The following is a 12359-nucleotide window of genomic DNA, read 5'->3' as shown; positions in this document are numbered from 1 at the left end:
AAAAAAAAAAATTAGAAACATCATGATCCAATTAGCCATTAACATTGTATTGGTGTTTTTTTGATAGGCAAGTTAACGGATATCCACGGGAATGCCCTTCAATACAACAAAGAGGTGAAGCACATGAATTCTGCAGGAGTCCTTGCCACACTGAGGAATCATGACTACTATGCAAGCCGAGTTCCAGAATCGGTTAAAAATGCACTTGTTCCTTAAAGCAGAGTCTCATTTACTTAAGTAGCAGGAGGACTTAGTTCTTAACATATTTTAAAATCAATTGGATAAAATTAGAACTCTACCTTTATTCATTGTTGATCAGTGACTTATGTTTAGTTACTATACTTAGGACTAGAAGATAGATTTAAAGAAGTTAAAGTTGATGAATTAATCAGCCAGACCAATTTTGACATCTGGAGAACTTATAAATTTAACATGTTATATTTCTTTTCCTTCTTTTATGTGGAGAAATGAAAAAATGGTTAGTTCGAACTGGTATTCCAGATCGCCTATTAACTTGACATTCCTATCTTGTAAACCGGCTTTCTTTAGGGCACGGTTTTTCCTACATCTCACTATTGTTTTTCACGGTGATTTTTAAAGTGTTTCTACTCCAGTTATGGATATATATGTTATTATGTATGTTAATGAAAAGGATTTATGGAGAAATTTTCTTTAAAATAAATTATTTAATCCTAGCTTTTATGTTATTCACTAGCTTTTTTTTTTTATTTGAAAATTATAAATTCTCTACTATGGGAATTCGTTTTCTTGTGGCATCATTATATGACTTAACTGTGGGAAGTAATTACTTTTGTTCCTCCCAATGGGCAATCATAACATAAACTGTTCTAACATTATGCCTAGATTTTTTGCCTTTTGAGTCTCTGTTCATTGCTTTTAATTAAATTTCTCCAGTTTGGGATTAAGTTGGATTAATACCCAACTATTTTAGAATCATCTAGGAGATTTTTTTTAAATGCACATTGACAGTTTGTAGCTCAGCAATTTTAATTCAGTGTATTTTAAGAAGGCTAATCTGGGGACTTTGAAAATCATGTAACTGTAGTGCTTGTTAAATAAGGTAATACAGTGTTATTTTACAGGGGCATCATAATCCACAGGAAGAGGCTTCTGTGGCTTCCACACCTTTGACCACTCCTGTTATCAAATAGGGTCCAGCCACCTGTCACTGTCAGCCAGTATGCACAGATGGGGATAGGTCGGAAGGCCAGCAATTCTGGACAACAGTCAGAGTAGCGTCTCCAAGACTATTTTGTTCTTCCATTTCCAGAATCACAGTTTATACATAAAAGTTCAAAGCAAAGGCCACATTAGATTTTTTTTTTTTTTGGTTTGTGTGTGTTTGTTTGTTTAGCAGGCCCTGAACCCACCAGCCCCTGTGCATGGGGCTAGCGCTCCAACCATTTAACTAAGGTTGCCCAACCTACATTAAATCTTATTGTATTTTATTTTTATTTATTTTTGAGACATTCTCACTTTGTCATCCTCACTAGAATGCCATGGAATCATACCTTACAGCAACCTCAAACTCTTAGGCTCAAGTGATTCTCTTGCCTCAGCCTCCTTAGTAGCTGGGACTACAGGCATCCACCATAACACCCAGGTATTTTTAGAGATGCGGTCTTGCCTTTGCTTGGGCTGAGCTCAAGCAATCCATCTGCCTTGGCCTCCCAGAGTGCTACGATTACAAGCCTGAACCACCATGCCTGGCCTAAATCTTATATACCTGTAATCCAAACACTCTGGGAGGCTGAGGCAGGTGGACTGCCTGAATTCAGGAAACCATCCTGAGCAAGAGGGAGACGCAGTCTCTTTAAAAAAAGAAAAAAATAGCCAGGTGTTGTGGCAGGCAGGTATAGTCCCAGCTACTTGGGAGGCTAAGGCAAGTGGAACACTTGAGCTCAAGAGTTTGAGGCTGCTGTGAGCTGTGATGCCATAGCATTCTGCTGAGGGTGACAAAATGAGACTCCATCTCACTTGAGCTCAAGAGTTTGAGGCTGCTGTGAGCTGTGATGCCATAGCATTCTGCTGAGGGTGACAAACTGAGACTCCATCTCACTTGAGCTCAAGAGTTTGAGGCTGCTGTGAGCTGTGACGCCATAGCATTCTGCTGAGGGTGACAAAGTGAGACTCCATCTCAACTAAAAAAAAAGTCATTTTCCTAAATCAGCGTTCTGACGGGCATCTTTACGATGGGAGATAAATTTACAAAACACTAAGAATGACAGGAAGTGAAGGTGGCATAGGACCTCCCCAACCAGGCTGGTTGTGTCAGGCCTGCCTTAGCCCGACTTACTCCATCTTCTCCTCACTATATATATGTGCTGTCACTCCCTCTTGTAACTCTCTTCTTGTGCTGTGGTCTTCTCCCTTTTAGCCACTCCTACTCAGTCTCCTGTCTTGTTTTCTCTGTCTTCCTTCCCTTAAATGCTGCTATTCACTAACGTTCTGTTCCAGGCTCTCTGCTTTCTCACCAAATGATACACTTCACTCACATGGCTTCATGTGGGCCCTTTTCCCCCAGAAACCTGAAATCTTGTTTTTTTTTTTTTTGCAGTTTTTGGCCGAGGCTGGGTTTGAACCTGCCACCTCTGGCATATCTGGCCGGTGGCCTACTCCTTTGAGCCACAAGTGCAGCCCCGAAACCTGAAATCTTTTTTTTTTTTTCTAATTTATTCATATTTATTTCATACACATTCTGGAAAGAGCTAAGTAAATGGAAGAAAATGTTCTATAATTTTACAGAAAAAAACAAAAAAGATAAAAAGAAACAACTGAATTATGATTTTTCTAGTTCTCACAATTGATACCAAGTATAGTGAAGCTGAATTCTCCATATTTCAAAGGAAACGCCTATAGAAATGCCATGTGACCTTAGTCCACATCACAAAAGAAAAGGTGTGGTTTACAGTATCAGTAAAGCGCTTACTATTACCTGTCAAGGATCGCACTCAATGTGTGGCCAATATTATTTGAAACAGGAAGATCGTGAAAATAATAAAACATTTATAAAAACGAGTAACACTTGTATAATACACTCATCCAAAAATATACGAATATATTGTCATCTCACACATACAGAATAGGAACCCATACGTGACAAATACTGTTTTCCCCCAGCTCTACCCTGGACCCACATTTTTGGAACACTAAGTGACGTCTTCAGATACATGAAAGTGTCCCCGACTTCACTAGGTGTGGGAGATGCCGTCAGACACCGCACCGGAACTCCCAGTGGCCGTGGAGGTAGAGGCAGCCTTGACTAAAGTGCTAGTCACCTGAGCTCTCTCTTCTTCATCTCGCAGAGCGTCCTCATACTGAGATGGGTAAGACTGTGGCTCAGTCCCACGAACCTTGGCCAGAAACTTCAGGATTTCCATCTTTCTGACTTCAGCATGGGCTCTTGGGCCCCACAGGAATTCATATCGTGCAGGATCACTGTTGGCCACCTGGCGGTACTCCAGGTACTTTTCCATCACCAAATATTTGGTGACTAACTCCTTGGGATGCCCATAGATGAAATGCATCTGTCCAGAATATATTTTTGCTTTACTCAGCACTTTCCAGACTTCCTCTTCAGAGACACAGTTGTCATTGATGAAGATCTCAGCAAGGATAAGGATCAGCAGGCCGGTCTTGGGCAAACCCACTGGAGGATGCATCATCCCATCATAGGTGAGACCCAGCTTGATGGAGATGTCATAGCAGTGGCGGGTGGGTTCCACTTCCTTCACATCAAGGCCAAAGATCATCTCCATGCGCTCAGAGGCTCTCAGGAAAATCTCATGGAAGTGGTCTTCATCATCTTTGATGATCATCTCCCATATATCTGCCTTTCTTATTAGCTCTTTCATTTGATACTTTACCAGCAGGAAATTCACCAGAAAAGCCACTTTCCTGTCTAGAGCATCTATGAGCACATTCTCGGGGTTTGCTGCAGCTACTGCGGTGGTCAGACTCTTTTTCTCTTCTTTGCTCCTGGTGCCTTCATCAGGTTTGCTTGATGAGGTGGCAGTGCTGTCACCTGAAGAGGAGCAGAAACTCTGAGGACCCTCAGGAGCACTCAGCACCTTGGCAGCAGGAGCCTCCTTCAGGTTGCCTGACATTGGCAGGAGGGAAGAGGAGGGCAAGGCTTCCTCCGCAGCGTTGGTGACTTGTGCATTCTCCAGGCCTTGTGTCTCACTCTGGGTCTGAAGGTGCTGGTCAGGTGTGCACGGTGGACTCTTCTTTCTCCGGGGCATGACGTCTCTTGCTGGTGGCAGAAGGCAGGAGTGAGCTAAAGAAGGTGGATAGTGCAGGGTCACTGCCTTGGATTCTTTAAGCACCCAGGGATCCAACCTCTGATGACCTTCCTTCACTCCCTGGCACAAGGGCCATACCTCCCTTGAATCTGGAAGCACCCGTGACTCCTCAGCCAGCTGACTGGAGCCCTCAAAACCTGAAATCTTAAGCTTAGAACTTTCAAACTCTAGATCCACATACCCAAATACCTACTTAGATGCCTTACAGAGATCTTTTAATTGCTAACTGTAAACAGCTCTGCTCTTAGGCTCAGTCTGGTGACTCATACCTGTAATCCCTACACTCTGGGTGGCCACGGTAGGTGGATTCCTTAAGATCCAGAGTTTGAGAATAGCTTGAACGAGAGCAAGACTCAGTCACTAGAAATAGCTGGGCACACTCTGGGAGGCTGAGGTGGGTGGATCACCTAAGCTCATGTGTTTGACCCCATCTCTAAAAATAGCCAGGCACTGTGGCGGGTGCCTGTAGTTCTAGCTACCTGGGAAGCTGATGCAGAGAATTGCTGGAACCCAAGAGTCTGAGGTTGCTGTGAGCTATGACATCAGGGCATTCTACCAAGAGTGACAAAGAGAGACTGTGTTTCAAAAAATAGCTGGGCATTCTGGCAGGCACTTGTTCCAGCTACTAGGGACACTTGTGAGCTATGAAGCCATATTGTACCCAGGGTGACAAAGTGAGACTCTCAAAAAAACAACCAACTCTTCATTCCTGCCTACCCCTCCTGAAATTATATTACAAACCCACAATGTGATCCTGATAATTGGCAAAGTTTCAAATCACTGCCTTAATCTATTTACTATCCTCTAAGAATAGAGTTCTCAATCTGTGAACAGTGGATTACATCTGATAAAAAATCTAAGTGTAACATGAAAATACCTTTGAAAGTATTTTTTGCAGTTTCCTATGTGAAAACTCATTACCCAAGTGAGATATTTGAGAGTATACACTGTCTCTCTATTCCCATTGCCTCTACCTTAATTTAAACACAGAATTCATGATTTCTTTCTTGAATCACTATAGTGCCTTCCTGATTAATCACTCTGCAAGTTGTCTCCAGATTGATTTTTTTTTTAAATCTAGTAATGCTACTCCCTTACTCAAAACTTTTTATGACTTCTTTTGCCTTCAGTGCAAAATGGTACATGAACTGTTAATGTTTTAGCTTCTTCCTTCTCCAGTGTCAACTTTGATCTCTAACATATACTGAAGCCATGCTGAACCATTTAAATTTCCCCCCAAACGCCAACTTGTCTCACTTTGGCCTCCATTCACTCATTCAACAAATATTTATTGAACACCTACTGTACCTTAGGCACTGAACGAATATTCAACACTGGACATAACACTGACCATAGTAAGTCTCTTCCTTTGTTGAGCTCATTCTTGTGAAGCAAGACAGATAATAAATAAGTGGAATTATTTCAGGAATCTATTAGGAAGATGAGTTAAAAGCAACTTTGGGCAGGTTGGAGTGGGAGGGCTGAAGATCTTTAGATAAAATAGGAATGTTTTCTCGGCTTAGCGCCTGTAGCTCAACAGTTAGGGTGCCAGCCACATACACTGGGGCTGGCAGGTTCAAACCTGGCCCAAGCCTGCTAAACAACAATGACAACTACAACCAAAAAATAGCTGGGCTTTGTGGTGGGCATCTGCAGTGCCAGCTACTAGGGAGGCTGAGGTAAGAGAATCGCTTAAACCCAACAGTTTGAGGTTGTTGTGAGTTGTGACGCCACAGCACACTACCGAGGGCGACAGAAAGGTGAGTCTGAGGTGAAAATAGAAGGAAAAGAAGTCAGCCGGCCAGGGGCAGTGGCTCATGCCTGTAATCCTAGCTTTTTGGGAGGCCAGGGGTTAGAGATCAGCTTGAAGAAGAGTGAGAGCCTGTCTCTAAAAATAGCTGGGTATTGTGGCTGGCGCCTGTAGTTCCAGCTACTCAGGAGGCTGAGGCAAGAGAATCATTTGCACCCAGGAGTTTGAAGTTGCTGTGAGCTATGATGCCAAGGGCAACATAGTAAGACTTTGTCTCAAAAAAAAAAAAAAAGAAAAGAAAAAAGAAAAGAGGTCAGCCATGTGAGAACTAAGATTTCTAGTGGGAATAGCAAGCACAGCACCTCTGAGAAGAGAAAGAAAAAGAACAGATAGGAAGCTTTGGTCAAGTAAAATGAGTAAGGGAAAGAGTGTTATGAAATGAGGTTGGGAATACAGGTAAGGGCCAAGTCATTTATAGCCTTAAAACATTTTAAGAATTGAAGAGAAATGAAAGACTGCTAAAGGGTATGAAGTTTCTTTGGTGGGTGATGGTGATAAAATCTTCTAAAATTGATTGTGGTGATTAATGCCAAATTGTACACTTGTATTTTTTTTTTTTTTTTTTTGAGACGGAGTCTCATTCTATTGCTCTGAGTAGAGTGCTATGGCAACAGCTCACAACAACCTCAAACTCTTGGGCTTCAGCAATCCTCTTGCTCAGCTTCCACAGTGGCTGGAATCACAGGTCTGCACTACCATGCCTGGTTAATGTTTCTTTTTTTCTCTCTTTTTAAGGAGAGCTGGAGTCTCCCTCTTCATCAGGCCAGTTTCAAACTCCTGAGCTCAAGCAATCCACCTGCCTTGGTCTCCCAGAGTGCTAGGATTACAGGCATGAGTCACCATACCCAGCCTGAATTGTACTCTTTAAATAAGTGAATTCCATGGTATGTGAATTATATCTCAGTGAGGCTGATGTTAGAATTAATTTAACGGCCCCATGTGGCTAGTGCCTGCCTTACTGTATCTAAATCCTCTCCTGATTCAGCTTATCAATTTTATCAGCCACTGAATATCTTCAGCAAAACATTTTACTGAGCCCCATGCATATAATCTGCAATGACAATGTTTTCCCCTAGATATTTTATAAATATCCCCCCTAAATCAGTCTGGATTTCCCACTTTGCCAAACCTGTTTTCCTTCCTGTCTTCCCTCCTTCAATAATGGCATACCCACTTATCCAACCTGAAATCTTAGAATAAGCCTAGACAAATTTGCTCAAGTATGTCAATTGTTATTATTGATTCTGTCTCCCAAATTTCTCTTCCACTGCTTTAGTTTAGGGCTTCATTTTTTTCTTTCACATGGATTTTTTTTTCTTTCTTTTTTTTTTTATTTGAGACAGAGTCTCACTGTTGCCTTTGGTAGAGTACCACAGCATCACAGCTCACAGCAACCTCAAGGTCTTGGGCTTAAGTGATTCTCTTGTTTCGGCCTCTCAAGTAGCTGGGACTACAGGCATCTGCCACAATGACCAGCTAATTATTGGTTACAGTTGTCATTGTTGTTTGGCAGGCCCGGGCAGGATTTGAACCTGCCAGCTCTGGTGTATATGCCTGGCACCCTAGCCACTGAGCTAGGCGCCGAGCCTTTTGTCTTTTCTTTCTTCTTTTTGAGACAGTCTATGTCATCCTTGGTGGAGTGCTGTGGCGTCATAGCTCACAGCAACCTCAAGCCCTTGGGCTCAATCGATTCTCTTGCCTCAGCCTCCCTAGTAGCTGGGAATACAGATGCCGGCCACAATGCCCGGCTATTTTTATTTATTTATTTATTTTTTGAGATAGAGTCTAACTATGTTACTCTCTGTAGAGTGTTGAGTACTGTAGTGTCACAGAGATCATAGCAACCTCAAACTCTTGGGCTTAAGCCTTTCTCTTTTTTATTTTTTTGAGACAGAGTCTCACTACATCACCCTCGATAAGAGTGTTGTGGCATCACAGCTCGAACCTGCCACCTTCAGTATATGTGGCCAGCACCCTACTCACTGAGGTACGGGCAACAAGCCCTTAAGTGATTCTCTTGCCTCAGCCTCCCAAGTAGTTGGGATTACAGGCGCCGGCCACAATGCCCTGCTATTTTTTTTTTTTTTTAATGTGCTCACCCCCAAGGTTTAGCAGTATCTCCTTTCTCTGTCTTCTAGATTCCAGTCGAATCTCCCAATTGTAACAAACTGGCTTTTTTTGTTGTAGTTATTGCAGTTTGGCCAGCGCCAGGTTCTGCCACCCTTAGCACATGGGGCCAGCACCCTACCCACTGAGCCACGGATGCCACCCTGTATATCTTTTCTCTTTGTGACAAATTTTCGATCAAGGCTCACTGCAACCCCCAATTACTGGGCTAAAGGGATCTTCCTGCCTCAGACTCCTGACTAGCTGGGATTATAGGTGTAGGCCACTGTGACCAGCTAATTTTTCCTTTTTTTTTTTTCCAGGTCTCTCCCTATCTTATCCAAGCTGCAGTGCAGTGGCTACTCACAGGCAAGATTACAGCTGCTACAGCCTCCACCTCCTGGGCTGAAGCTGTCATCCAGCTTCACTTTCTGGAGTTAGGAGTACAGGCACACACCCAGCTATAGCGGTTTTTAAGAAGGCTTTTTATAAATAAAAGAACTTTTTTTTTTCTAGGCAAGACTTTAATGAACTGAACAATTATCAGCATCAGAAAACAATGCAGGAGATACAAAATTATCATCTAAAGTCAGAAGATTTCTCACGCTGGCAACAGTATAGGTCCTGCTGAATTCCAAGTGACTGGCATATTACCTCTACCCTGTGAGGCCCACTGGGACTCTGATGAACATGGCAGTATCTCAGCATAAAGTTCCTTTTCCCTGACAACTGTAGGCAAGGAAAGATGAAGGGAATGTACCCAAAAGGAAGGGGATGAGTCTGGGGTCCCTGTGCAGACAGCACTCGCAGGGGTCCCTGAGCCCAGGGCTCAGAATTTCAGGGGAATGACAGGCCAGTACTTGGGCTGCTTTCTGTCACAGTGCTTGTCAAAGCTCAGCTGCACTGCAGCCTCCATGGCCTGGATTTTGGCAGCGCTGTCCCCATACAAGTGCTTCATCTCGGCCTTGCGTTGCTCTCCTGGCCTCTCAGTCGGGGCTTTGACTGACCTGTGGGGGTTGTAGCACAGGTCATGGTCGGCGTTCACATAGTCATCTAGGCGCTGTGCATCCAGCTGCTGCTGCTGCTGTCGCTCTTCTCTATGCCTCTCAGTCTCTGCAAAGTACTGGCGGAGCTCCTCCGTGATTTCCATGTTGCTCAGGTCACATTCTACCCCCACATCTGACTCAGTCTCTACCTCCTCATCTTGGGAGGGAGTTTGGTCTTCTCTTGAGGATACCTGGAACCTCTTGCTAATATGTCGCTGCTTCCTAGACCTTCTGAAATGTGAACTGCAGTGGTAGTCCTGCTGGGCTAAGTGATGGTCACTGAAAGACTGAAGATCTCTAGCCTCATTATCACAAGAGCTTTGGGAAGAAACTGCAGAAGAGAGATGCCATGGAAAACTGAAATAGAATTGCATGGCCTTTCTGTAGGCATTCCGATGGTTTCGCATCGAAGTCATTCCTTGATGATAATGTTGCCAGTATCTTGCATATGCTGGGTGAGAATACCAAGACTCAGCTTTTGATGTTGATGCCTGTGCTGCCATCCTTCTTGTGAAAGTCCAAATGGGCAATGAATCTCCCCTGGGAGTGTCTCTTACTCTTTGAAGGCACAAACCTTCATGCACTGAACAGCAAACTCTAATGGACTGGCAGAGCTAGTGGGCACGTAGCTTGTAGACCCTGGGCGGTGGGTGAGAAGGTGCCTAATTTTCATGGGACACACTGAGGTGAAGGGGAATGGGGAACCGCAGGAGTGAAATAAAAGAACTTTTGAAAATACTTTCTTCTTTTGAGTAAAGGATGAGGAATTTTTTTTTGGGGGGGGGATAGTGAATCTCACTTATGTCACCCTCGGTAGAGTGCCGTGCTGTCACAGTTCACAGCAACCTCAAACTCTTAGGCTCAAGCGATTCTCTTGCCTCAGCCTCCCAAGTAGCTGCGACTACAGGCGCCCACCACAACGCCCAACTATTTTTTTTTTTGTAGTTGTCACTGCTGTTTAGCAGGCCCCGGGCCAGGATCGAACCCGCCACCCTCTGTGTGGCTGGCGCCGCAACCACTGTGCTACGGGCGCCGATCCTAAACGAGCTTTTTCCACCTCCAGTCTAATTGTGGCTACCGTGTGTCTGCTTGCTTCCAGGACTTTTTCGTATATTTTGTGCTTCTCATAAACGCCCATGCCACCCCAGAAACGGTTTTACAACCTGCTTTTTTCGTTTTACGAAGTGTAATAAAGTCCCACTCACTTCAGCGTCCTTCCCACGGTAGCTGCAACGCCACGTAATCCTCCCTGGCTCTAACACCGAAAGGGCGGGGCCAAAGCAGAGGGCGTCGGCGGCGCGCAGTGATTACGCATTGGGTCGTGCGCGATGACGGCAGTGACTGCGGCTCAGGGGCGGGGCGCAGACTGTGGCGGCGTCGGACACGCGCACACGTTGCATCTTCTTGTTTTCTGCCGGTTCTGCGTAGTTCAGGCGCCAGCCAGGAGGACCGACAGGTAGACCGGGCGAGTAGTGGAGATGGCAGCGCTCTGTCTGACCGTGAATTCTGGAGACCCTCCTTTGGGTAAGGAGCCGAGGCCGCTGACTCTTGTGGGTTGCATCAGCCAAAGAGGGAGCGGGGAAGGTCGCCGCGCCCTGGCTTTGCGCAGTGGTGGTCACCATCTGGTTGATTGGGCCTGCCCCCTCCCCTGAACTGTCCGCGGCATAGGCTCCGAGCCGCTCGCCCTCTGTCCCCTGGCCGGTGCCTTTGCTCCTGAAGTTTTCTAGAGCGTGGAGGGAGGCGCAATGTGAGCCGGGCTGGGAGACACGAGGCTAAGCTTGGGACCTTGTTTTAGAGGGACGACTCCTGCCCAAGTAGAGACCGAAAGCTGCTCGTAGAAATCCCATTTTAGAACTTAAGACCCAATTATCTTAACTTTCCTTCTTTTAACGTTTTTCCCCCTAACTCTCCTTATGTTACTTCCCTTCCCGTCTCCTTTACAGAAAAGATCCTCATTGACTCGACTTCTTACATGCAGACGATCCTGTAACCATTTAGGATTTCAACTGAGGTTGCATTTATTTTTAATTAAAGGTGCTAGGGTAATTGAAATACCCAGGTACACCGCAGATTGATGGAGTTGCTTTATTACACACTCTGTGAAGGTGTAGTAAATGATAGAGTAAATATTGGACATGTCACCTTCCTAATATATTTTAAGTTCCATTTGGAATTGTTTTGTCAGCGTGGCCAAGGTTATTGTGGATAGATCGCTTATAGTCCCTTTTTTTTTTTTTTTAAACAGTCACTTTGTCGCCATTTGTACAGTGTTGTGGCATCACAGCCCGCAGGAACCTCAAACTCTTGGGCTCAAGCAATCCTTTTGCCTCAGTTTTTCAGTTTTAGTGGACACGGGGATGGGGGGGAGGTCTCATTCTTTCTCAGGCTGGTCTCGAACTTGAGAGCTCCAGCGATCCACCACCCCCATCCCACCCCACCCCAACCCCTGCCGGTTTTAAGATTACAGGCCTGAGCCACTGCGTGTGGTGGAGGTTAGATTTGGAAATTACACAAAAGAATTTCAGTAGTTTACTGATCTTATATTTGAGTGTGGTGGAGGTTAGTTTTGGAAATTACACAAAAGTATTTCAGTAGTTTACTGATCTTATATTTGTTAATGCTTATGTATAAAATACACAAGTACTTTCTTTTTTTTTTAGAGACAGAGTCTCACTTTGTCACCCTCGGTAGGTAGAGTGCTGTGGCATCACAGCTCACAGCAGCCTCCAGCTCTTGGGCTTAGGTGATTCTCTTGCCTCCCAAGTAGCTGGGACTACAGGTGCCTGCCACAACTCCCGGCTATTTTTGTTGTTGCAGTTTGGCCCGGGCTGGGTTCGAACCCGCCACCCTGGGTATAAGGGGGCTGGCTCCCTACTTACTGAGCCACAGGTGCTGCCCACACAAGTACTTTCTAACATTTAAGAAACCCAGTCCATTAGATATAATTGTCCAGGTGGGGATGATGAAATTGTTCATTACTTTCTCAATGTTGGTGATGTTTTGAGTCTTTTGGAACAAAGGCACAATTCAATAGCCATTTTAAATATTTAGAAGATGCTGATGTTTTGTCATATT

General features: G+C 44.6%; 2 protein-coding genes across 3 annotated transcripts in view; one reads left to right on the top strand and one right to left on the bottom strand.

Annotated features, from left to right (window-relative positions):
• Positions 1–680, top strand: part of BPNT1 (3'(2'), 5'-bisphosphate nucleotidase 1) — a 29661-nt gene extending 28981 nt beyond the window's left edge. The window contains exon 9 of one of the 2 annotated variants that reach the window (XM_012805888.2): positions 68–680. In XM_012805888.2, coding sequence (XP_012661342.1) covers positions 68–76 — 9 coding nt within the window. In that variant the 3' untranslated portion in view covers positions 77–680. The remainder of the gene's footprint in view (positions 1–67) is intronic. The other variant, XM_023513931.1, reaches the window with a different exon arrangement.
• A 7891-nt stretch (positions 681–8571) lies between these two features.
• LOC100966575 (gem-associated protein 8-like) lies at positions 8572–10042 on the bottom strand. The gene has a single exon (XM_012805899.2). The coding sequence runs from the start codon at positions 9785–9787 to the stop codon at positions 9068–9070; it is 720 nt and encodes a 239-aa protein (XP_012661353.1). The 5' UTR covers positions 9788–10042; the 3' UTR covers positions 8572–9067.
• Between the last annotated feature and the right edge of the window lie 2317 nt (positions 10043–12359).

The sequence above is a fragment of the Otolemur garnettii genome, unplaced genomic scaffold (assembly GCF_000181295.1).
Source record: "Otolemur garnettii isolate 467f Iridium unplaced genomic scaffold, OtoGar3 scaffold00045, whole genome shotgun sequence".
Classification (NCBI taxonomy): Eukaryota; Metazoa; Chordata; class Mammalia; order Primates; family Galagidae; genus Otolemur; species Otolemur garnettii.
Note: the sequence above shows the minus strand (reverse complement) of the source record. Positions and strands in the feature narration are given on the sequence as shown.